The sequence below is a fragment of the Neovison vison genome, chromosome 7 (genome assembly GCF_020171115.1).
Source record: "Neovison vison isolate M4711 chromosome 7, ASM_NN_V1, whole genome shotgun sequence".
Lineage (NCBI taxonomy): Eukaryota > Metazoa > Chordata > Mammalia > Carnivora > Mustelidae > Neogale > Neogale vison.
In genome coordinates, this window is record NC_058097.1 from 189,399,523 (window position 1) to 189,425,013 (window position 25,491).

Sequence of the window (25,491 nt, forward strand, 5' to 3'; positions counted from 1 at the left end):
AGGTCCCGCCTCTCCACCCTCCCCCAAGGACGGGGGGAGGCGGGGGGCTGTGAGGGGGGCGGTGGAGGCGGGTAAGGCAGTAGAGGGGAGGCGGCAGGAGCTGTCAGAGAAGGGGTGGGAACTGGGGGAAGAGCCGGAGCTGCAGGGCTTTTGGTGTATTCTCCATACTGAATGCGAATGATCTGGTCTTCCATGAGCCTCATAACCAAGGACGAAAGAAGCTGTTGTTCTTGCCCCCACTTCACAGATGAGGAAACGGGCTCAGCTGGTTCATATGACAATCAGATGATAGTCCTGCCCTTGTTCCACTTTGCCATCTCTCTCCTTAGGGTCTAGGAGAGGAGGGTGCTCCTAGGAAGGTGAAATTATGGGGTGTGTGTGTGTGTTTATGTGTGTGTATGTGTGTGTAATGAGGATACAGGGGAGGCCAGATACTTATAAAGTCAAACAGGGGAAACAAGCCAGGCCAAGGAATGGGGGCCACAGAAATTAGAAATGTCTCCAACCACTGCCTTGAGTTCTTCCAGAATCAGTAGGCAAAGTTGCTCGTTTCCCTGAAATCCTTACCATGGGGTAGGTAGGGTTGACCCCTCCAATCCCAAACCCAACAGTGAACTATGGAGAGCAGAGTTGGGAACCAGGGGATCTGGTTTTGTCTTTGCCCTCTGCCTTTGACTCAGCTGGGTTCACTGACTACTTGGGTGTATAGAACTCCTCTGAACCGAACTCCTCATCTCTGCCAAGCTCTGTCCTGCTGACCCCACAACCTTGGTATAACAGGCAAGGGGCCCAGAGGCTCTACTACTGGTAAGGAGCTTCTTTTTTTTTTTAATGATTTCAACTTTTTTATTTTTTTAAGATTTATTTGTCAGAGAGAGCGAGTGAGCGAGCACGGGCGGACAGAGTAGCAGGCAGAGGCAGAGGGAGAAGCAGGAGCTTCTTCCCCGCACCCTGCGGAGCAAAGTGCCAGATGTGGAACTTGATCCCAGGACGCTGGGATTATGACCCCAAGCTGAAGGCATCGGCTTAACCAACTGAGCCACCCAGGCGTCCCTGGTAGGGAGCTTCTATCCACCAGGCAAGGGCTTTCTAAAGAAGAAAAGGGGTTGATGTGGAGATAAAGTTTTGACAGGTAGCTGCTGGGCTCTTCATTGGCCAGACAGGATAGAGGCAAGGCTGGCAGGATCAAAGTTGGATGCTCTCATCCACAAGGCCTCTTCATAACCCCGTTTTCCAAAAAAACAGCAAGTCAGGTCCTCATCTGGGTTCATCTGGGTTCAAACCCTGGGTCAGTTAGTTGTTTGGTTTGAGGGGTGGTACCAGTTCCCATCTTGGAGGGTTTCTGTGATGAGGATAGAGATAATACACATTGAGTCCTTGGCACATGGTTTACACTAAACAAATCCATAGTCCCTACTGTCAGACCAAGGAATTCTTCCTCTCCCTGGGGGTTGGGATATGTGGGTAGAGGGCAGGGACTGCAGTGGGGCAATCCTTCTGCCCTTCAATGAGTAATTCAAATCCCACATCTTCAAAGAAGGCTGGCCCTAACCACTCCAGTGCTCTCTGACCTAGAATGAAATTACAGAGTTCCAAGGTAACTCTAAGAGGTTACATAATACAAGCTCTGCATCTTACTACAAGGCAGGAAAGTGAAGCAGATAAGAGGCAAGTGTTTTGCCCAAGGTCACACAGCTGGCTGATGTGTCTTAGTCCAGAACCCACTGTTACAATGTTCCAGAAAATTCTAGCATTCGTAACTATGTAATAGTTCTACACACTGTTCTGTATTACTTGCTTGCCTGTTTAAACTTTTGGTTTTGTCTCTGTTGGGAGAATAATTCTACAAGCTCCAGAGCACCTGGGACAGAGTCGGACACACAAGAGACAGTCAAGAAATAGCCGTTGCTTGGGCACCTGCGTGGTTCATCAGTTGAGCGTCTGCCTTTCGTTCAGGTCACGATCCCAGGGTCCTGGGATTGAACCCCACCTCAGGGATCCCTGCTTGGCAGGGAACCTGCTTCTCCCCCTTTCCCTCCGGCCCCCTCCCCAACTCATGCTCACGCTCTAATAAATAAAATCTTTAAAAAAAACAGCGGTTGCTGGCAAAAACCCCTGGGCTGGCTGTTTTCTTGTATACTTCTGTAAGAGTTGGGGCAAATATCCTCCTCCCACTTTCTAAGTGACTTGAAACTCAAAAGTGGCCAAGGCCCACAGCTACAGCAGGCCGTTCAGCCACTGTACCAAGGACACAAAAGGGAACTTGAGGGGCACCTGGGTGGCTCAGTGGGTTAAAGCCTCTGCCTTCAGCTCAGGACTCTGGGATTGAGCCCTGCATCAGGCTCTCTGCTCAGCGGGGAGCCTGCTTCCTCCTCTCTGCCTCCTTGTGATCTCTATCTGTCAAATAAATAAATAAAAGGGGAACTTGAGCAGCCAGCAAGTGGCATCTTAGAGGGATGCCTGTAGACCAGCCCAGGCCCCCACCTAGCCAGGCCAGACACCCATGATGGGTGGTTTCCAGGCACCAGCGAGGATCCAGCTTTTTGGTCAGTCACAGTCACACCTTCATTCCAGACCCACAGTCCTGGATAGGAAGCAATCAGGATGAGGGCCTTTCGGTCATTCCTACCTACCCCCCCATCACTGTTAAGGCTGCCCCAATCCTTAGCAAGCCTGGGGGAAGCAAGAGGTGGCGGGGCAGAGCCCTGGTACCACGCACACGTGGCAGCCCATACCTGACTGGCTTCTTCTGCTGAGGCCACAGACAGGGCTCCCCACATAGGACAGCAGCACCAGAAACTGCATGACAAAACCCGGGCCCGCTTAGTTCAGTGGCCCCTTCTCCCCCCAACCCCCCAGTCACCACCCCCTCCTCCGCCCTCCATGGAAACAAACAGAGAGGAGCCTGGTGAGGGGCGTGTCATCATTTTAATGATGTAGATCTTTGGTGTTTCCCTCATTAGCAGTCAGACTATCCCCTCTCCTCCCACCACAATGTTTCTATGATGAGTTACAAACAGAAAAGAAATCACATTTTCATACTAAAAACAAAATAATCAGAGCCTTGATTTCTCCACTAGAAACTACACGTACAGTTCAAGATTCCACATGCAACACCTTAAGTCACAGACCGAGACCTCACACTCTGACCTGGAGTCTCATCCCCTCCCCCAGCCTGAGGCTGGCTTTGGCCTGGGCTCATGTAATACTGCTACCCACAGGTGCTGCTCTGAGGGCCGGGGGCCAGGCGGAGAGGGGCCTGGTGGACAAGCCCCGGGGGCTGGCCAGCCGACACCCCCCAGCTCCTGAGTGAGGACCTGCCCACCATCCCTTGACCCCATCCTGTATCGGGCAAGCAGGCTGCCCCCTTCACTCCATGGTTGTCCCCCATCAGTAAGTGCAGGAAGTCCCTGTCTTCAGGAATCGGGGAGCCTGGCCTGACCCCTGACTGTGGTCTCTGTGGGGTAAGATCAAGAGAGGCTGAAGCTCTGGAAGGCTCAGAGATGGAGGTGGCTCCTGGGGGGGGCCAGGCTGCTCCTCCTGCTCTTGGGCTCCTAGTGGCTCTGCCCATGCAACAGGGGGACAGGGCAAAGCTGCCCCACTGGCCACTGTCCCGGATGGTTTGGCCCAGATCTGGAAGACAGTTCACCCTTCTGGGCTCTCTGCCCAGGGGTGAGTCTCTTTAGCCATGTTTCTGGGAGAAAGGGGGGTTCATGGCAGGGTACCCACTTTCTCCTCCCTTTACACGGAGCACAGCAGTATGGCTCCCCTGGGCTCCAGATCCTCCAGAAGGTTCTAGTCCCGAGGCAAGCCTTGCCCATTCAACTGCCTCAAGCCCACTGCCTCTGACCTCACTCGGGGCCCCCCTCTTGCTCCTGTTCCCTGATGCAGCCCGCAGCTCTTCCGCGTGGACAGTTCCCAGTCAGCTGTGAGGTCCAGTTTCTGCTCAGCGGTTCCAAGGGGAAGCACCAGTGCACACATGGGTCTCTACCTGTTCCGTGGCTCCCTGCTGGGGCCCGCGGCCTCCCCCCTGCCGCTGCCACCGCCTTCAGCAAGGTGGTTGTTATTGGTCAGGTCGCAGTGCAGGGTTGGTCCTTCGGTGCTGGGAATGGGGAGAGGGGCGGGGACGGGGACCGGGGAGGAAGGCGGCAGGGGCGGCTGGGACAGCTCCCGCCCTGGGGCACTAGGCTGGTCCCAGGAGGCTGTCCGGGGGCTCAGGCCCCGCTCTGCCAGCTGCCCGGGCTCCGCGAGCAGTCCCCGAGAGGCAGAGGGCCGGGGGGAGGACGCGCGGGTGGCGGCGGGCTCAGCGCCGGTCTGGGAGCCGCGGTGGATGCGGTGGCTGACGATGATGCTGTTGCCGAAGCCGCCCATGGAGGCCATGGTGGTGCTCTGCTCCCGCTGCACCACGGCCGTCATGCCCCCTTCCGCCATCAGCCGCTGGATCCTGCTGAGGGCGTCTTCCCCGCTCGCGCCGGACTCGGAGCCTTCGCCTGGAAGGTAGGGAGCACAGGACAGAGGGAGTTCGTGGCTGGCCAGGACCACACAGGCAAGGAGGCCACTGTGAGGAGCAGCTGGGGGATTCTCTGCCAAAAGCAGAAACGAGAAGAGTCCAACTCCTTTGGAGAATCAGTCAGAGACTTGAAAGCTAGACAAGACTCCCCAAATGATCCTAATTCCCATTTCTGTTCTACTGGTCGGAAAACTGAGGTGGAGGATGGCGTGAGGTGGCCAATGCCACTCAGCCGGTGAAGAGGCAGAGCTGGACCAGAAAACGGGCATTTGGCTTCGGCCCTTCCGGCACAAGTGGCAGGCTAGTCACTACATGAATGAAGGTGGCGGGGTGGCCACAGATGGCTTGCTTTGTTTGCCTTCTCCCTGTCCGGGTAACTGGGGGACCCAGCCTGGAGGGAGGGCGTGCTGCCTGGTCTGTGGAAAGAGAGGGCGCCCTGCAGAGTGCGGCCTGAAGGCAAACAGTCTGCTCGGCCTCATTTCAAAGCTGTGCTGTCTTCCCTCGGTGTTGTTCTGTTTACTTCCTAAAAGCTCACAAGGAAGACTGGATTTTTAACTGTTCCCTAGAAGGCATTCTGTCTCCTCTCTTCCCCAAACCACCAGATTTCCCAAGCGGTTTCCCATTTACTGTTCTCCTTGGCTTGGGCAGGATGCCGGATACCCTCATTCTTCCCTGGAGACAGCCAACTACCCAGGCCTGAGGCTTCAGTGCACATCTCCAGGGAGGGAGAGAAGGTTCTGTTCCTTCCCCAAAGGCCTGGGCATCCCCACCCCTCTTGTGTGGGAGTAGGGGAGGCTCTTGCTCAAATCTGTTCTGTACTAGCAGTGTGACCTTGGACAAGTCCCTTAATGTCCACCTTGCACAGTGCCGGGCCGAGAACATGAGACAACAGGCACGGTGGGCGCTCTGCGGCGGCTGTGCTGATGAATCTGGGGTCTGGGAGGAGTGGGCCTCTGTCCTGAGCTCCTTCCACCTGTGCTAGCCCCACAGCCAACCCAAACCTGTGGGCTGCCAGGACTGGCACTACCTATCAACTTACCTGCTTGGGCTACTTGCTGGCCAGTTTGGGATTTTGCAGATTTGGGGGCACTGATGGTGAGGGTTTTTCTTTTTTTGGGTACTTATTGTCAACAGCTATTTTTGTAAGACTTTTTTTGCTCCCTCCCTGTCCAGTTCCTTTTCTCTGCCTGCCTTGTGAGAGCTGGATTTCCAGCCAGCCAGTTTCACAGCTTCTTGGTGTCTGAGGCCCCATTAGATCTCTCCCTCCTGGTTAGTGCTTGGCAGCCGCATGCCATGGGCCTTCGCCAGGTGCATCTCTCCAGCACCAGGCAGTGCAGACTCTGCCTGAGCTTTCCCTTCCGTGCCTGCAGTTTGCTTTTCTACCCATCCACCCCCGACCCCTAAGGCGGCCGCTCTTTCCTGCTTCCCCCTCAGACAGTTCAGCGCCAACTCCCAGGGCAGAAGGGAAGACACCTCTCTCAGGGGACAAAGCCTTCCAACGGTAGGGCAGAGGGTAAGAGGAAAGGTCAACCTAGGGCCGCGGTGCTGGCACAGCTCCTACCCTATAAGCCAAAAGGGCTGCTGGCGAGGCCCCCTGGGGACCTCTCTGTGCTCGCTGCCACCCCCACTGCTTTCCAAGAACTCTGTGCACTGAGGGCCTCCCCAGCTGGGTCTGGGATGTGCAGGGGGCTGGCCCGAGGCCTGCTGGCATTGGAACTCATTGTGCTGGGCTCTGTGCCTAGTGAACTATCAGCTCGTTTCATGAAGCTCACTTCCGGGGGCAGGACAGGGCTGCCTGGGGGCCCCAAGGGCAGTGCTACAGCCAGCTCCTCGGAGAGGCCCTCCTGTGCTTTCCTGCTGTTCCCATGGCTCTGGCCTGGGCCACCTCTCACCACGACTGTGGCTGTTATGTCCTGACTGATCTTCTTGCTTCCTACCTCTTCCCTTTCCACCCAGCCTCCCCGCTGCTGCTATTACCACTCTAATTAAGCTCAGACTCACTGAGTTCTAGTTAAGTCTCTCCTCTGTTTAAAACCCAGCAGCTCCAAGGGCTCTCGAAGTTGTCAAGACACCTTTGCAGGGCATTTAAGGGCCCTCTGGTCACGTCCTAGCCACTTCCCCGAACATCCTCCCTTCCTGCATCAATGCTCTTACCAAAGCTGCTGTGTGGGGCACTGTGTGCCTGCCTGCCCCTGCTCACTCACACTGGGGACACCCTGGGAATGTCAAGGTCAATGTAAATACCACCCCTCCCACCTGGCCTTCTGTGGACCCCAGCAGGAAGTGGCTGCTCCCTCCCTGAGCCCTCCCAGTGCCCCATCCTTCCACAGGTGTTATTTGTGGCTGTGGTATCTCCCTCCTGGGCTGTAAGTCCCTGAAGGTCTCAGAGTGAGTTTTATTTATCTTTGGGTCCGGTGTCTAATGGATGCACTTGGCATCCATCTGTCACATGAATGTGTGGCTGAATGAAAGGGCTCCCAGGCTGATCACAGGTGCTCCAGACTTAGGGTACTCTGTGAAATCTGGTCACACGTCACCCCTCTGCTGTATGAGAAGTACTTAAGTGCTTGTTTCCTTTCTGAACTTGCTTTGGAAGGAAAAGGCAACGGTTTCATCTCAGAATCTGCTTCTCTCTGCAATGCCTTTGGATTCATGGTGCCTAACACAGTATCAGTCATAAAGTCAGGGCTCAAACAGACTAGATGGAGAAGTTAAGCTGTGTCCGTGGATGGCTTCCTCTCGGCTGGTGCACACAGCTGTGAGCTGTGCTTCTCCCTCCAGGACTCCAAGCCAGGCTAACTCTTCAGCTGGCACATTCTTCAAGAAGAAAACATACTGGAGCCTGAGGGAAAAGGCAACCATGGCCGGGGATCCAAGCTATTAGCTCTAGGAGCAGTGGTGGCCATAGAGGTTAATTCTGCTGTCTCCACCCCCAGCAAAAGCATTTCTTTTTGTCTTTGAAAAATGGGAAATTGGGTTACTGTTGACAGGACATCTTTTCCTTGGCAAGTTCTAAGGTACATTCTAGATGCAGAGGCCAGGATGGGATCAGCAAGTTCCCATAATGCCCTGTAACTACATTTAATTCTGGGGCTTTCATGCCCAGAAGAGGGAAGTGAGGCCGAGTAGAAGGAAGAGCTGCCCTTCCCACCCTCAGGGAACACGCTGGCCTTCTAGCCTCTCGCTTTCCACCTTTGCTTTTCCCTGGCCCCGGGCCCAGGCTACTGAGGTGGGGCTCTCATCTTCACCAGCCAAGAAGAGGCCTAGGCAACCTTTCTCCAGAGGTCAGAGGAGAGGAGTGCAGTGCAGCCAAGTTCAGGGGCAGGCCTTTGCCTCACTGAATCCATTCATTCCACAAAATTCCTGAATGCCTACTGTATGCCTGGCAGGCATGGTATCAGTGTGGGGAGCAAAGAGTTTGCCCAGGGAATGCTCCCCTCCATTTCTGAGTGATGGCAAACTTTGGGAAACTTTGAAGGTGGACAAGCTAAAGAGCTGAGACTTGCAAACTCCCTCCGTGGAGGGCTCTTCCTGGAAGTCCTAGAAGGAGCTGAGGAGACTAATCCAATTTTTATTGAGTCAGAAAATTAAGAGTGGCCTGGAAACCCTCTGTGCTGACTGACGGGGAAAGGGCTAAGGGAGGGGCGGCCCCAGAACGGGAATCAGTCATGCAGAGCCGTTTCCCCCACCGAACCCACCGGGCCGCTGACGTGTCGGGGTGCGTAGGGGATACCCACCTGGGCCCCACCTTCTAGCTAAGCCCAGGAGAAGGGTCAGCAAACTTCACTAACTTCACATGTATTTCCGCTACATGTTCCTGCAGCTGTGGCCACCAGTTTGCCAACACAGAGAGAGAGGAGCAGGGCTGAGAGTTGGGATTCCGGTATGCGGAGCCTCGAGGCCCACCTGCTGGACGGGGAAGGTGGGCCAGAGGGGACATGTGCGCCTGAGGAGACACTTACTTCCTGGAACCCTGCCTTGCTGCCAGCGTGGCAGGAGTGGCCAGTGGTTCGATGGGGTAAGCACCTCAGAACAAGGCTCCTGGCGCCAGGAGAGATGAAGCTGGCCAGTGACATCTGTCCCCACAACCCATCCTTTCCCCCTCACTTCTGTCTATGTGAGAGGCTTTCTGAAAGGGACTGGGGTGCTGGGAAGGGCGGCGTCCAGAGCTCCAGGCAAAGGTCACAGGCCCCAGACTGCCGCGGCGAGCTGCAGGAACCCCTCTGCCGCACTCGGGCACCACACGGCTACACCTGCCGGGGAGCGCCTCCGCCAGCTGCTGTCCTCTGTGGCGAGGGGACGGGAAGGGAACTGCCATGGGAAACTTGCCAGAACCAAGGAAGAGGCCTGGGCCTCAGACAGGGATGCGGCCTGGGCCACAAACCAAAAAAAGGACTCAACTTTTAAAAATCTCCATTCACAGTGGGGAGAGGGACAGTGCCCTGTGGGGGGCTACTGTACAGAAAGCTGCTCCCTGGGGAGACACAGGCAGATCTGTCACTCTGCCTCCTTCAAACCACGGACGGCTCTTCCTTCTGCGGCTCTTTGGTGGCAAATGGCTCACACAGACCTGAAGCATGTTGTGTCCGGCTGCCTTGTCTGAAGGTCCAACAGGCAAGGGGGCGGGGGCGGGGGTAAGGGGAGTGACGGGGGGAGAACAGCCTGCTCAGCACAGCTGCTGACAGACTCCAAAGCGGCTCCAGGCTGTACCGCTGGGAAGTGCTAATCGGCTCTCAGAAGCGCGAGGCCAGCACAGAGCCAGGGCCAAGGCCAGCCGAGCTACACCCGAGGTAGGTAAGGAAGGGGCTGCTGGTGCGCTGACCACAGCCAGAATGGCAAGGAGCCGTGGGTGTGATCACAGCCAGCCCCAGAAGCCCAGGGCCCGGCGTGCCCGTCCCGGGTACAAGAGGCCGCGGCACTGAGTCTGTCTCGCAGGCTTTTCCATCGAGGCCACCTCCTGTGTGCTCTCTCTGGAACATCAGCCTGGGTCCTCCGAGTCCTACAGAAGAGGGCGGTCAGGGTACTCGGTGGGAGCCGAGCAGAGCTGCAGGAGCCGCTGGGCCTGCTGCCAACAGTGAGCCAGATCAGGGAAACGCTGTTCCCACCCAGGAGTCTCCTCGCGCCCCCAGGGGATGCGCCCCAGGCAGGTGAGAGGGCACGCCTCCGGAGAGGGGAGGGCCCTTTCTTGGCACCCCCGTCTCTGCAGAGGGACCAGGAGGGCTGAGAGGACCCTCAGTCGTGTCTGTGCTCTAAAATTATGTGACTCATGGGACGCCTGGGTGGCTCAGTGGGTTAAGCAGCTGCCTTCGGCTCGGGTCATGATCCCGGCATCCTGGGATCGAGTCCCACATCGGGCTCCTTGCTCGGCGGGGAGCCTGCTTCTCCCTCTGCCTCTGCCTGCCTCTCTGTCTGCCTGTGCTCGCTCTCTCCCTCTCTCTCTGACAAATAAATAAATAAAATCTTAAAAAAAAAAAATAAAATAAAATAAAATTATGTGACTCTTACCTTCACCAGGGCCCGAAGCCGCTGTCCCTGGCTCCTGCAGCTCCCTCTCCGTCTGTGTTTCAGCATTCTGCAGCTGAAGGGCCAGAGTCTGGGTGCCCTGAGAGGTCACGGAGGTGGTGGGGTTCCGGGGCTGCAGTCCAATGGCATTCATCAGACCCATGTCTCTGTCTGTCCTCCACGTAGCTCTGCTGGTTCTAGAGAGAGAAAGGCAGACGGAAGTCAGGCAGCGCTTGGGACAGCACGCCTCGCCGAGTTCTACTTGCTCCCCACCAACCCTGCACAGCCCCCTGGAGCACAGCCTGCAGGCTCTGAGGACAAACTGTGCTGCTCCTCTGGCTCCCTCCCAAGAGCAGGTCACTCCTCCAGGTCAGGCCAAGCCTGGGATGATGCGAGGAGGCTGCAGAACCACCCCGGTTTGCAAACCAGCTAGTTCCATCACTCCCTCAAACAGGGAGCATCTTTCAGGGGAGGTAGAGGTGGCTGATCTTAAGACTCTTATTTACAAGCAGGAAGCCACCAGCTGACGTCTGTGCGACAAAGGGTGAGCAGCGGGACCTTTCCTCTCTCAGCTTTCCCTTCCTTCTAACTATGTGCCGACAGATTCCAGTTTAGATTCTTGGAACTTTCCCTGGATCTCCACGTTAGAGGAAAAGCCTTCTGGTCTCCTTCAGTGCCTTCCCACAGCAGACCATTGAAGGCAGGCAGCTCAAGCTGAACCATGAGTAAGACCCAGGCAAAAAGCTAGCATCCCTCTTCCCTTGGGCATCTCCCAGGCACTGACCCCTTGGGAGAGCTGCAGCTGGAAGCAGAGGGAGCCCACGACTTCGGTGACAGGCACCAGCCACTCCCTTCTAGCCGCTTCTGGAGACTGTTCCTCGAGCTATGCCTTGTAATTCCTCTAGGAAGCAGTGAATGCCTAAGGTGTATTACTGACCCAGCACTTTTTGTCAGAATGTTCCAGTCCTCATTAATAAACTAAGTGATAAGAGGATCAGTACCAGGCTTCTACTCTCTAACTGGCTCCTGTGGAAGGTCTGTCCCTGGGCTACAGCTCTGAGCAGCTTGTGCCCCGAGGCCCTGGTCACCTGCAGCACTGTCCACAGGTTCTCGTGGGCCACAGGCATACTTCTTGAGGTCAGCATCCCTCCCTAGTGCTCTGTCTTCCCCCTCACAGTGTGCCCAGATACCATGGCCAGGATGGGAAAGGGCCACAGGATGTCCTAGTTTGTTCTCAGTCAAGACTCTAAGAGCAGAGGTTTTTGTTCTCTTCCTTAGCCACAGAATGCTTTTCTTAAATGAAACTGCAAAAGCTCAGTGCATAAAGCAGATCAAAGAGGAGCCGCTGTGGCTGAGGAGAGGCAGCGAGGGAGGCCGGGGCGGTCCGAGGCACTGCTTGAGAGCCCATCAGAAACAGGAGGAAGGGACAGGCCTCCCTCCAGCGGCTGTGCCCTGCTCCTTCCCAAACTCACCCAGGCCTTTCACTGCTCCTGCTGCTGGAGTGGACCGTGAAGACAGTCTCGTTTAGCTGGTCCCAGTAGTACTCAACACCAGAGTTTAGAGCCCTGAAAATCAGGTGGGGAGGGAGAAGAGGAGAAAATGTAGAGAGAGCATTAGAGAGAACGGCCAGAACTCCATACACCTCTCGGGCTTTGTGGACTGTGGCCTGGAAGCCCTCTCTAGTCTCTCAAGGGGCTGAGCTGAGACCAGGACTAGAGATTCCCACCAGGACGCTCTGTACTGAAGCGACGCTGCTGACTCTCCAACAGCCCAAGTGCCTGTAGCGGGGGACTCTTCCTGCCTCTGAATGCCTCCGCAGCTCCTCTGAGGGCCTAAGAGAACGCTAAGGAAGAGCCACCCTATATGGAGGCAGTGGGCTGAGTGTTCTTCAGGCATGAAGAAAGGACCCAAGATAGCAAAATGAGAGGCCAGGGAGGCCCTAGAGAGACAGGGCGCCATAGCCGGCCCTGCCTAAAGTCCAGGCTTCGTCTTCCAAAGCAGACAAAGCACAGGCTCCTGCCACAGGGTCTTCCCTGCTGCCATGGGGCAGGAAGGAAGGAAAATGAGGCATCTTACCCTTCGGAGTTCTCCCGCTGCCAACCTCGCCCTGCTTCCTCCTTTCCTTGGAATGGGCCATCAAGCTGTTCCTTTTTTTTTAAAGATTTTATTTGTTTATTTGACAGACAGCACAAGTAGGCAGAGAGGCAGGCAGAGAGAGAGGGGAAGCAGGCTCCCCGTGGAGCAGAGAGCCTCGATGCAGGGCCTGATCCCAGGACCCTGGGATCATGACCCGAGCCGAAAGCAGAGGCCTTAACGCACTGAGCCACCCAGGCACCCTATGCTGTTTCTTCTAATCTCACACGGGCCCCGCTGGCAGAAGGGAAGCACTGGCTTTTCGTGTCTCTACAATGGCCTGCCACCCCAGGCAGCAACCCATAGACTGCTTCGTTTTTAAGAATTCCTTCCTGGGGGCGCCTGGGTGGCTCAGTGGGTTAAGCTGCTGCCTTCGGCTCAGGTCATGATCTCAAGGTCCTGGGATCGAGTCCCGCATCGGGCTCTCTGCTCAGCAGGGAGCCTGCTTCCTCCTCTCTCTCTCTCTCTGCCTGCCTCTCTGCCTATTGTGATTTCTCTCTGTCAAATAAATAAATAAAATCTTTAAAAAAAAAAAAAAAAAAGAATTCCTTCCTGGAAAAGGGGCTACCTAGCAGTCACTGTGGGTGAGCGTGGGGTGCTGGGGTGAAGGTGGGGACAGGATTTGGGGAAGCGATGTCTGATCCCGTCCAAACTCTGGTGTCCCTGGGGCACCTGGCGGGCTCAGTCAGTAGAGCGCACAACTCTTGATCTCCAGGTGGTGAGTCTGAGGCCCATGCTCAGTGCAGACCTCACTTAAAAACAAAAACCAGGGGCGCCTGGGTGACTCAGTGGGTTAAAGCCTCTGCCTTCGGCTCAGGTCATGATCCCAGGGTCCTGGGATCGAGCCCCGCATTGGGCGCTCTGCTCAGCGGGGAGCCTGTTTCCTTCTCTCTCTCTCTCTCAGCCTCTCTGCCTGCTTGTGATCTCTGTCTGTCAAATAAATCAATTTTGAAAAACAAAACAAAACAAAAAACCCAAAAAACAAAACCCAAACAAAACCCTGGTGTCCCTCTGGAGACTGTAAGAGATACTCTGAACAGCCGGCTCTGCTCCTAAATGGGACAGGGCGTGCACACATGCTGGAGGAACCGGGCCATGAACTCAACTGTATCCCCCCAAATCCACAGATGGGAGGCCTATCCCCCGGTGAGAGTGCAGCTGGAGAGAGGGTCTTCAGGAGGTAATTAAGATTAAATGAAGCCAAAAGGGTGGGACTCTAATCCAGAAGGGCTGTGGCTTTCTAAGAAGAGTAAGAAAGTGGGGCACCTGGTTGGCTCAGTCAGTGGAACATGAAACTCTCCATCGTGGGGCTGTGAGGTTGAGCCCCGCGTTGCGTGTAGAGACTATTTAAAAATAAAATCTCAGAAAAAAAGAAGAAGAAAAAGAGAAAGAAGAAGAGTAAGAAAGAGATCTCTTTCTCCACCATGAGAGGACACAGTGAGAAGACAGCCCTCACCAGAACCCAGCCCTGCTGGCTCCTCCCCTCGGACTTCCATCCTCCAGAACTGTGAGGAAATAAGTTTCTGTTGATTAAGACCTTCAGTCTGTGGTGTTCTGTAATGGCTGCCCGAGCTAAGACAAGCTCCAACAAAAGCCAACTTTCTCACCTAGAGCCCCCGGCCATCTTCCTTTAATGACAGAACTTCTTCAACAAAGAGCAGAAAAATTAAAGTCAGTGGGTCATGAGGAAAAGGCCCTCTGCAGGGGCAAGTGATTAGCCAGGATTAGCCAGGATGGGCACCTGACAGGGCTTGGATGGTGAGGGACCCCACGTCAGGACAGTGTGCTGCAGGTGAAAGGGAACAGGCCTGGGCCAGAGCCCTGCATCTGTCTCTCAAAGGTCATGAAGATTCTGGGGACTGGGCTTCACCTAAGGGGCACACGAGTGAGTTTGGAGTAAAAGAGCCACAGCCAAGCACAGGTGCTCTTCCTTCCCTGCTCCGGTCTAACCGCCCTCGGGTAGCCCCAGGGACCCACAGGGCTGCGTTCTTGGTGTGATCTTCTCCAGACCGTCTGTTTAAAAAGCAGCAGCTCCTTCCTCCTCAGAGCATTCAGCTGTCTTGGAGGGCGGGGGGGGGGGGGGCTGCTGTCTGAGAAGAGCAGGGGCACTGCAGAGCCCAGGAGACGGGAGAGGACCTTCCATGAGGGAAGAGGCAAAGGGCCAGAGGTCAACAGCAGCGGCCCCCAAAACAAAGCCATCACTGCAGCTTTTGCTGAGCAAATCCTGGCTGCATGAGGCCCCACGTGAGGCCAGCTGCCAGGGAGCCTCTGGTTTACAAACTTGTCAAGATTTATTGACAGGTGGCAGTACCATCTGGGGCCCCGCCAAGTCCCTCCTCTGTAACTCCGGCGAGCCAGGGCTGGTGAGCGACAACAAACCGTCCACACTAGACCTACGCCGAGCCATGCGCTGCGTGGACAGGAACCTCCTTCCGGTCTCAGAAGACAGGCCACCTGAAGGCCCCAGTCCCTGTGCTGGGAGTGGCAGCGTCATGCTGATGATCAAAGGGTCCCCTCAAACACCTTCCATTGGGCAGCATGCACGGTCAGCTCAGAGCTGCGGGTTCAGGACATTCAGCGATGAGGTCGACGGCCGAGCAGAAGGCCACGACAGAGACTGGCAGATGTGCTGCTCCAGCCAGCCCCCCTCCTTACTGAGTACCACCCCGCCCCCCGCCATCAACAGGTCTACTGGAGCCCTGACCTGTTCTACTTTCTGTGGTCAAAGCAGCTTGATGACAACAAGCTCATGTTTTTGGAAGTCTGGTTAAAATTCCAGGTACTGTACAAGGATCAGAAGTGAAGACACCCTCTCTGGCTACTGAGACTCTTAGCCTCCAATACCTGACCAATATCACTGATTTCCGCCTAAAAGCTGAAGAATGCTCCCAACCATCTCTTTTCTCCTTGAGTCTTAGTAAGGATCAATGAGTCACTGTTGCCTCTGGGTTCTTCCCGGAAGCCACGTAAACACACGAAGGGATGAGGAAGCGCGGGAAGGCCGAGCAGGGCCAGCCTTTTCAAAGGGACTTGCTTCCACTGCATCCCAGGCTTCCTTCAGCAGCATCCGCAGGCTGTGCTGCCAGGCTGGGCTCAGTGACTCCCTCACAGCTGGGACCTTCTGAGTTCCCTCAACATAGCTAGGAGCCGGCCTGGCTTCCTCAGTGGTGACCATGCTCCCATGCAGATTATGGCTCTGAACATCTCAACTTTTTTTTTTTTTTTTTTTAAGATTTTATTTTTAAGTAATCTCTACACCTAAAGTGGCGCTCGAACTCACATACCCAAGATCAAGAGCTGCACGTTCCACTGACTCAGCCTGAACTCCTCCACTTCTAGGGAATATTCTCTTTGAGAACATCTTTCATCTATCCCTTACATGGCTGTCTCTTTGAAAGAAGGACAGGCATTTATCCCCACTCTCTCTGCAACGTGGGAAAGAGCTGGCACCTGGGACAGCCGGAAAGATGAAGTCTCTGTGGCTCCCCTTCTGATTCAGGGTGTGCCTTTCTCTTCCTTGGTCAGTGATGCTTGACTGCAATCACTGTTTACAGCGGTAGCGTCCTCTTAAGGGACAGAGCTGGGGCCCTGTCAGGGGTCCCACACTCAGGCCAGGGGGCCAGATGCCCCACAGTCCCGACCTAGTTTCTTCTGGCAGGAGTCCCTCAATTCTGTCTTCAGAGCTGACTCTGAGAAGCAGTGGTCTTCCCAGCAACACCTCCCCCCCATTTGTAGGGCTGATCTATGAAGCCGGAAGTGAGCGAGCACCCCCTCACATCAATCTGGTACTTCACACCCACTGTGGTTATCGGTGGGGGTGTTGGCTGGGCTGGCAGTCAGCCAGCACAGCAGCAGCTTGGGAGGAGTGGCCGGTGGGGGAGCAAAGCAAAGGAGAAAGGAGGGCCTTGCTGCTAGGAAGGGTGGGGGGACCGGGCTATCAGCCACCCTAATGGCTTCGCACACGCGCTACGGGGCCAGCTGCTCATCTCCTCGCCTATCATCAGAATTTCGTTCCCTAGAATGATGGGAGTATTTCCCGAGGCCTTGTTCTACTGTCAGTGGGGTTTTAGTGCCACCAAGAGATGCCCAAGGGGCTTGTGACCTCTTTGTGCTTGGAGAGTGTGTGGAGGCTAGGACAATGGAGGAGAAATCAAGAGGGAGACAGAAAGCACAAAGCGGGGTGCAGCTGCCCGTGTCCGCAGACGAAGGCAGACAAGCACCTGTTCTTGGGGGGAGGGCTGTAACCCCGGCTGGCCAGCTGCTATGCCCTCGGGAACAGGTGTGCAAGAGCCCTGTCGCCAGGGGAAGGGCGGGGAGCTTCAGGCAGCCGCCTACTGGAGAGACAACAACCCTGAGCTCCTCCTGCCCTATTCACTTGTTCTCCTTATTCTAGGCCAGAGACCACCACAGACTGTTCAAAAGATGTGAACATTCTCCCTTCTCCTCTCTCATTTCCCTCCATGTCAATCATTTGACCTGCTTAAATGTCTCAACGTGATCTAGGGCTGCATGCTTTACCTGAGGTCTTAAGAGAGCTATGAAATTACGCAGATGTTCTTGTGGTATACTTTTCTGTAGAAGAGCGTACATGGTTTCTATCAGAATTTTAAAGTTATTCATGATAGAAAAAAGGTAAAAAGAAAAAAACAAAACAAAACAAAACCAGCTGTAGGGAAGAGCTCAGAATTAGAAAGTCAGGGAACCTAATTCTGTCACTGATCTGCTGGGTGGCCTTGGATAAGTCTTCCCGTCTTCACCTCAATACTGCTCAGTCTTCCCTGCCTGAAGCCAAACCCCACAGATACGAAGGGGACTGAGAAGCAGAGAAGCTCTGAACAAGTTAGGACAAAGTCATGTCTGCCTTAATTTACATGGTTCCCTCAAATATGCAGCCCTAAGATTTAGGGCATTTGCCAGAATGACCCAACAATTCAGGGAAAACAGCAACCCCACACAGACAGGGCAAGCTAGCTCTCTCTCGGGCCAACACGGCCAACACAACTAGGTCTGCAATGGGCCCCTGTTCGCAGTGTCAAATGCCGGTGCCCGCTTGCTCCTGGAAGAGGCCGGCGTTCCTGCAGCTATGTTCCCCGGCAGCCCAGGGTGGCTCCAGCCTGCTGGTGCTGGATGTTGAAGAAAACATATGGGCAGAAAAGAGAGAAGAGAGGCCAAAGCCAGCTTCATGTTTGGCTGAGGTGTCCGTGACTCACAGCAAGTGCGGAGGCCGGGGTTTCAGACATATAAGCCTTTGTGGCACCACGATGAACTGGAGGTAGAGAGTCTGCCTCTGTTGGAGCAGGTCATTTTTACAAGGGAGGGGGCTGGGAGTTTGGCTGGGACAAAGGTTTAGTGGCTGGAGCTACAGACGAGACAATAATGTTGAGGAAGGATGTCTTGGAGAAACAGGAAAAGAAAGGCTTGTAACTACAGTGTTGGTTAAGAATAAAATTATAGCCCAGAATTCTGTGCCAGTTTTGGAAAAGATGCCTATCAGAGTCCTCTTATGAACTCCTAAGAGGGTGAGATAAGATAATCGGTCTCATGTGCTTTGGGAAAAAAGAAAGAGCTCAGAGCAGACTGATCCCAGGACTATGGTCAGGCCAGGGGGAGGGCAGAAACGGACAGAGCCAGCGCCGAGACTAATAGTGGCACAGTCGTCAGAGAGGCAGGCTCGGTTCTGGGAAGGCACGAGGAGCTAGTGAGAGGGGCCCTCTGGACACAGAGCCTGAGCAGAGTGTGGTAGGCAGAACCACAGTCTCAGACGGCAGCCTCTCTTGGGAGGGGCTCCAAAAATGCAGGATAGAGTGAAAGAGCTGCCCTTAGAATAGGGTTTCCTTTCTCCTGAGCCACTGACCTAGCTCAGCGGACAAGGCTCAGTCCCCTACCAGGCATGAGAACTGACCCAAATACACACCCTAGGAAAAAATCACCAGAGGCCCTATCAAAAGGCAACACAGACACTTCCAACAGCCACAGACCCTACCAGACCAGTCACGCCATGCTCTGTGATCTGCAGAACACCCCTGGAGAAGACTCCGCACCAAGTGGAGGACAGCATTAGGACGGCCTGGAGGCAGAAGTGGCATTTAGTCGGCTGGAACCCTGCAGCGGCCCAGGCAGCAATCAGCCTGATCTGCACTGACGCACAGAGCTTCACGCGCCCCACCTGGCTGGGTCTGGGAACTGATGACAGACCTGGCTGACTCCCAGGGTCTCGAGTGAAAGAACAGACCTCTGTCCTCCACAAGGGGAAGGGGTGTCATCAGGACCTACGAAAGAAGTGTCCCCTCCTACCCCTTACTTCAGGATCGGATAATAGGCGTTCTGATTTAAATGGAGCTTTTCAATTTGCCTTCACTGTTATGAAGTGCAAGCAGAAAGGAAAACAGGCAGGACACAGAGCCAGGCTGCTAGAGATCAGTGGCCTGACAAATTAGGGCTTTAACAATACTCTATTTCCAATTTTATTTCTTAAGTTACGTCTGTGGCATTTACACAAACCCAAGACCACCTGTTGAATTTTTCTAAAAGCGTTTAGAAAAGAACCTTTGATATCTATGCTTTGCCTGCAGGGGAAACTTTACTATCACTAGGGAACCGGAGAACAAGAGAAAACAAAGGAAAAAAACACTGCTTTAGATTTATGAAGACATAATAACTAAACCAGTTTTTTGAAGATTTCTGGGACGGAGAGCTAACCCTAGCAGCCCTAAGTAAAAAGGACCCTTTACAGAGTGATGCAGAGAATGAGGCAAGCTCTAGCAGAGCTTCAATTTCCCACCTACGAGACACCATCTCACGGCCAGACCCACGGATGATGCCAATTACTCCCATCCTCAGCCTGGAGGACCCCCTCCCACCCTCACTGCCGCCCACCCTGGGCCACTCACTCTGGTCGGCAGATCACCAGGTCTCCTTTGTTGGTACCATAGGCCAGGCCAAGCCCTGGCTCGGGCAGCCAGCGGGCAGAGTTGATGCTGACATGTCTCCGCTGGTCGGCAGGCATGGGGTAAAGGACGTTGAAAACTCTCTGGGTGGGGGAGAAAGAGGGAAGAAAAGAGAATTCGAGGAGAAACAATTTGTTACCAAGAATAACAAAGTCCCTTCTATGGCCAGAAGCAAGTTAACCACAGATAAGAAAGAAGGTCTCTCACACATACTGGCGAACTTGGGGTAGCAGGGGGAGGCTGGGGTCCTCTTACTTTAGGAGGAAGGCTGGAACACTCCCGAGCAAGACTAGGGGCACACTTGGGCGTTTCTGCAGGAAGCTTGCTCATGCTCTCTTTAGTCTTTTAGCTCTTTTCGTTTCATGGCTTTAAGTCAACCCCTGGAAAGCCAGTCAGAACTCCGCTCACCAGGAAGACCTGCCCCTAACTTTCCCCTGACCAGACAAACCAGTGAGAGCCAAGCTCAACTGGGAGTCCCGTTACCATGGCAATCACAGCTCTCACAGCAATGGAGAATTGAAGGTGATAGGGGGGCGGGAGGGGGTGATAACACTAGAGAACATTCTTAATTCATCTAATTAAAAGCAATGTTAAAACTGCTATTGTTAAGGAAACCTAAAAGGTGCACTAAGATGTAGGAAGCAGGGGAGAGGGGGATCTTGAACACACAGGTACGTGATTTCGTTCTAGCTTATATAAATCACCATTAAATAGCTTGTTTCCATTTCTCCAAGGGAGAGAGTCCCCTTCAATGGTCAGCTTATTTCCAAAGCTACTGTTTTCTGAGGAGGCAGCTTAGCTGCAGCAGGGGTTTGGACCGGAAGTGAAAGACAGCCTCCGATCTCTCCAGCCACCGAGCTGCACAGCATTCCAGCATTCCACAGCAACTTCAGTCAGAGACAGGGGCAGGGCAGTGGGAGAATGAAGGATACGGACTTTCTTTCGAATTAGAAAGCCCTGGTTTGGAGGCCTGACACCTCTTTTCTAGAACAGTGACTTCTCCAGATCTCAGTTTAAAAAGACAGTACTGGGGCACCTCCATGGCTCAGTTAAGCATTTGACCTTTTTTTTTTTTTAAAGATTTTATTTATTTATTTGACACAGAGAGAGAGAGAGAGAGCACAAGTAGTCAGAGAGGCAGGCAGAGGGAGAGGGGTGAAGCAGACTCCCTGCTGAGCAGAGAGCTCGATTCGGGGCTGGATCCTAGAACCCTGAGACCATGACCTGAGTCGAAGGTAGAGGCTTAACCCACAGAGCCACCCAGGCGCCCTAAGCTTTTGACTCTTGATCTCAGCTCAAGGTTATGAGTTCAAGCCCCACGCTGGGCTCCACATGGAGCCTACTTAAAAAAAAAGGGGGGGGGAGCGAAAGAGAGAGAATGCACCACCAACCAAGTAATTGGAGAGATGAAAAGACATGATGTGTAGAAATGTCTGGCACAGCACAAGCTCACAGATGGTAACTGCTGCTAACATTACCAGGAACCTGCATCTTGGGGCTTCAAAAAAGGTTGTTAGGGTCTATGAAAAGGATGAAGCCAAGAATCTATAAACTGGAGTTTTATTTATTTATTTAAAAAAAGATTTTATTTGTTTATTTATTTGAGAGCACACAAAAGTGAGAGAGATCACAGATGGGAGACAGAGAAGCAGACTCCCTACTGAGCAGGGAGCCTGACTTGGGACTTGATCCCAGGACCCTGGGATCATGACCTGAGCTGAAGGCAGATGCTTAACCAACTGAGCCGCCCAGGCGCCCCTAAACTGGAGTATTAGTCAATGTTTCTCCTTTTAGCCTCTTCAGGTTTTATTTATTTTTGAAAGATTTTATTTATTTGACAGACAGAGAGAGAGAGACAGTGAGAGAGGGAACACAAACAAGGGAAATGGGAGAGGGAGAAGCAGGCTTCCCGCCGAGCAGAGAGCCCGATGTGGGGCTCGATCCCAGGACCCTGGGATCATGACCTGAGCTGAAGGCAGATGCTTAACAACTGAGCCACCCAGGTGCCCCGCCTCTTCAGATTTTAATGTATAAAATAGGGATGAACTACATCTGCCTTTCCCTGCTCCCTGATGGAGGGGTGGGGGGTAGGTGGAAGGAAGACCAAATGAGATGATGGTTTATAGAGTAATGTTCAAAAATGAATTTAGGGTGGTACAGTACTTATTACTTTTCAGATTATCCTGATGAGAGATTTAAAATTAAAAGAAAAAAAGGAAAGACAGGAAGCAAAAATTGAACAAAGGGTCCGCTGCCCATTCACAAATGAAGTGATAAGCCCGGGATGTGGGAACGCTTGTTCATGTGCCCTGGGCATCTACCTTAAAGGCCCTCACCAGGACAGGCTCTAGAATGAGCGGAGAGCAGGCAGCACGAGTTCTCAACACACTGACACATACACAGAGAATCCTGTTGTGAAGAATTTCCCAGGCTCTGTGGTGCTGAGAACTGTGCCTGGGCAGCCTGTGGCACACCACCAGAGCGGCCTGCTATGGTCCTGAGGCTGGAGGTCTCTTACAGATAAGGAACTGGCCTTATTTTGAGGCACGAGATTGCCCCATGGCTGCTGTTTTAAGAACCTCCTATGCCCTCCCTTTCTGACTCAACTCCAAATGTAAGAATACGCAAGAATCTTTGGTTTAACCAAGGAGACTACTAAAAAAGAGCCCAATGGGGGCGCCTGGGTGGCTCAAGGGGTTAAAGCCTCTGCCTTCGGCTCAGGTCATGGTCTCAGGATCCTGGGATCGAGTCCCGCATCGGGCTCTCTGCTCAGCAGGGAGCCTGCTTCCTCTTCTCTCTGCTTGCCTCTCTGCCTACTTGTGATCTCTGTCTGTCAAATAAATAAATAAAATATTAAAAAAAAAAAAAAAGAGCCCAATGGAGTTTATGTATTTCTAAACTAGTCATGTAGAACATGGTTGCTTGACCTTTGGATCGTCTCTTCTTTGCAAATATGTATCTGGGAGGCGCCTTCAACAAACCTACAACTACTCCCCTCTACCAGCCTCAATGGCCAACTCTCCATGAAGACGGCAATACCAGCCTTTGCCCTGTGCACCTAATTAACCCTTTTTCCTTCAAATCAGGGAATGGGGTGTGGTGCCTTTACCCTTTCTGACAGAGGTTTTTCTTCCCAGAAGAGAAATCAATTGTTTCTGTCCCCCCATAGGTCATACAGTTAAATGAGAGCTGGTATATGCAGCTGGGATCTAACCACTGTGGCCAGGATCACAGACTGTTTAATTTTCCTTCGCCCCAAGGGTAGGAGGCATGAGAGGAGACACCCAGGGTTAGGGAACGATGTGTGTTAAGCTCAGGGGGCTGGACGAGGGGAGCTTTGGTCTTGGCCTGTGGCTTCACAAGGGAGTCTCCCCTAAAGTCACGATGATTTATACCTGCAGGGAGCTGGGCAGAGAAAGCAGCCTTGCAAGAAGGGGGATAATAAGGTTAGTAGAGTTTTCTTTAAGGTTTTGGCTTTAAAGTTGTGCCGAGTTTTTTGATGGAAGTCTCAAAGAAAAGCTAAGAAAATTCTTCTAGAAAAGTTCCACACCAGTAAAGAAGCAAACGAGCCTCTCACATGTCACATATTTACCTTTTAGAGTTGCTGAAGAGCAATTAACAAGTAAATACTATCCATTTGCTTCTAAGTACAAGAACTGACTTTGGAGACAAAACCCTCAAGCGACCAGCAGGACGGACAACCCAGCTCAGGTAAGATGAGGTCAGATGGATTGGGGAGGTCATTCAAGGCTGAGACCCCCAGACCTTGCTGTATAGATACTCACAACCTTCATGGCAATAGTAGTCATAAGGCATTGATTTGCCCTTGGACTATGGCAGTCCCCCGGTCCCGGACCCGTCAAGTCCTTAAACACCACTGAAAGGGAAACTCCCAAGTGCACATTAAACTAAATCCCGCTTTGTGGCAGGAAGCCAGAAAATGCCACATGAGGATCAGTGGCCTCCAGGACTCCTGATAAGCACTTGCTTGCTTATCACACTCTAATGTGGGAGTGGGAAGGAGGGAGAAGAGAGCAGAACATACAGGGGTGGGTAATGAGAGCACAGGGCATGCAGGATGGGTAGGACTCAGCTTTACATGCCTGAGAGGCCATCCAGTCTAATACTCCTGATTTCACACATGCCTGAAACTAACGGAGCCTGGAGGAATGAAAACCTGGCCCGTTTTCAGAACCACCCAGAGATGTAGTTTCCATTCCATTCTCTGGCCGAAGCTCTCAAAGCGCCTCACTGAGGGGGGTATATCCCTCACAATTAGCCCTCGTGACAAGAAGTTTCAACAAGTTTCCCAACGCAGACAGGAGGTTCAGTAGCTCTGGCTACTCCCATACCATTTAGGGTTTCGGCCAGCAGTCTTTCCGACCCAGTGACTTGGGGAGCAGTCTCCTGACAGACACCAGTGGGGACCAGAGCTGGCTCTGTAAACTCCAGGTTCATCGGCACTGACAAGAAAGAAGATCTGAGATAGTGTTAAGGGACAGCTCTGGCCTTCTCTTAAAGGCACCCCATATTTATCTCAAGTAAAGGTTTCCTTAACACTTGTCAAGGACAAAGCTGGGTGGCCTGCCAAAAATCCCGCTCTCCCTTCTTCACCATGAAGCTGTACCACCAAATCCCATGACACTGGACGAGGATTATCAGGACCTGAGGACCCTTTGTGGGGCTGGATGTAAAACCCAGCTCCTGACTCGTGTTGGCAGAGTCCTGGTTTTACCCGTCTTGGCTACAGCTGCTCCCTGGTGGATAACAAATGCTGACAGCAACCCCCCATCCCCAAGCAGACTGTTCTCATTTCTGTCTAACATCTAGGAAGGGAACTGGAATCAATATGCTAGAAGAAGGCTCAGAGGGGCCTCAGCACATCACCAGGGACTGAGTCAGGTCGCCAAGATCTTCATGGTTCCAAGGGAGAGAGAGAAGATAATCATTCTTCCACTTCTGGGGTCCAAGACCATCTACTGTACTCTAAAAGAAAACAGTTTCCAGATCAAAACTAACGGGGTCTTGCTTCTTGTTCAGTGATGGACAGGAAAAGAATGAGAGGCAACCAGAGGGCTCAGTGGGAAACCTTCTTCTCCACCCTTTTAAAATTTAGAGGAAAAATGTACTGCTGCCCTCAACAAGGTGTTTTCTTTCCGGCTGCATATCACTAAAGCTCAGACCATTAGTCCAAGCAGCAAACTGCACTGTTCAGATCAGCTCAGATAAGAAGCTGAAAGAAAAAAAACGTGGCGGCTATCTTGTCTGGGTTTGGGAATCTCGTCATCTATAAAACTGGAATGGCTCCGCAGCCACAAGAGGTCGAGCACACGCATCAGTGCTTCCCTGTTTTAACTAAGACCATGGAAGCTGGAGGTAGGAAGGGGACAACTGGAAACTGAGGCTGGAAGGGCCACGAGTGAAGGGGCAAGCCAAGGGGGCTGTGAGGAAGAAAGGAAATGCAAAGAGGAAAAATGCCTTCTCGGTAATGATGGAAATCAGGGAGGCCTTAAGCTTTTAGAGAGGGTTACTACAGGAAAATTAACTCTCTGGGAAGAGGGAGAAATCAATGGAAAGCAGATGCTAAGAGACAGCTGACCTTTCCATTAGAAATGGACGGCTGCGCATCTTGTCAGACGCTGAGAAACGCAGCCTCCCAGAGCAGGCGGCGGGAGGCTCTCTGGTCAGTCCATCTTTTCCTCCTTTGGAGCTGCTGATTTGCTTAGTTTTACGAATTACTGAAGTTTCTTCATCCCTAGGAAAATCTGATTGTTTTTCAGACATTTTAAGCTCTTTTACTGTCTCTAAGCCTTCTTTATATTCTACTTTGGAGTTTAGAACTTGTAGGACGTTGACTTTAAAGTGACCATTTAAAACTAAGAATCAGAACACCAGCTCACCTACCTTTCTCCTTTACTCAGCTGAAGTGGGAACAAATCTGCCTGAACCCCCCTTGTCCAAACCAAAACTCTCCCAATGGAAAAGAGGAGCAATAGCTCCTTTTGAAACTTTTTTTTTTTTTTTTTTTTTTAAAGTAAGCTCTAGGCCCAACATGGGGCTTGAACTCACGACCCTGAGATCATGAGTCATGTGCTCCACTGACCAAGCCAGCCAGATGCCCCCTTTTCCTTAAGTCTTGGAAATGCTGTCCTCGGCTGCCATTGATAATCTGCTGCCTTAAAGTCATTTCTAGCCAACCTCCTGTGATTTACTGAGACCTGTAAATTCTTATTCACCTACTCCTCTCAAACAGATCCCACAGAGAGAGGACAAGAATTTTCTATTTTAATTGGCTTGATGCTTTCCAAAAGCCATCTCAGGCCATTAGGATCAAAGGAGAGAGGTTCCTTCAGCTCAGGGAACTACTTTGGTGCTAAATGAAATACTGAGGCACTTAAT

The 25,491-nt window shown here is 52.9% G+C and overlaps 1 protein-coding gene across 5 annotated transcripts in view; it reads right to left on the reverse strand.

Annotated features, from left to right (window-relative positions):
* Positions 1 to 2,909: 2,909 nt before the first annotated feature.
* Positions 2,910 to 25,491, reverse strand: part of AMBRA1 (autophagy and beclin 1 regulator 1) — a 180,793-nt gene continuing 158,211 nt past the window's right edge. For all 5 annotated transcript variants that reach the window (XM_044259183.1, XM_044259188.1, XM_044259186.1 and 2 more), the window contains 4 exons: positions 19,036 to 19,175; positions 11,485 to 11,577; positions 10,016 to 10,209; positions 2,910 to 4,490 (listed from right to left, as the gene is read on the reverse strand). In XM_044259183.1, coding sequence (XP_044115118.1) covers positions 3,988 to 4,490; positions 10,016 to 10,209; positions 11,485 to 11,577; positions 19,036 to 19,175 — 930 coding nt within the window. In that variant the 3' untranslated portion in view covers positions 2,910 to 3,987. The remainder of the gene's footprint in view (positions 4,491 to 10,015; positions 10,210 to 11,484; positions 11,578 to 19,035; positions 19,176 to 25,491) is intronic.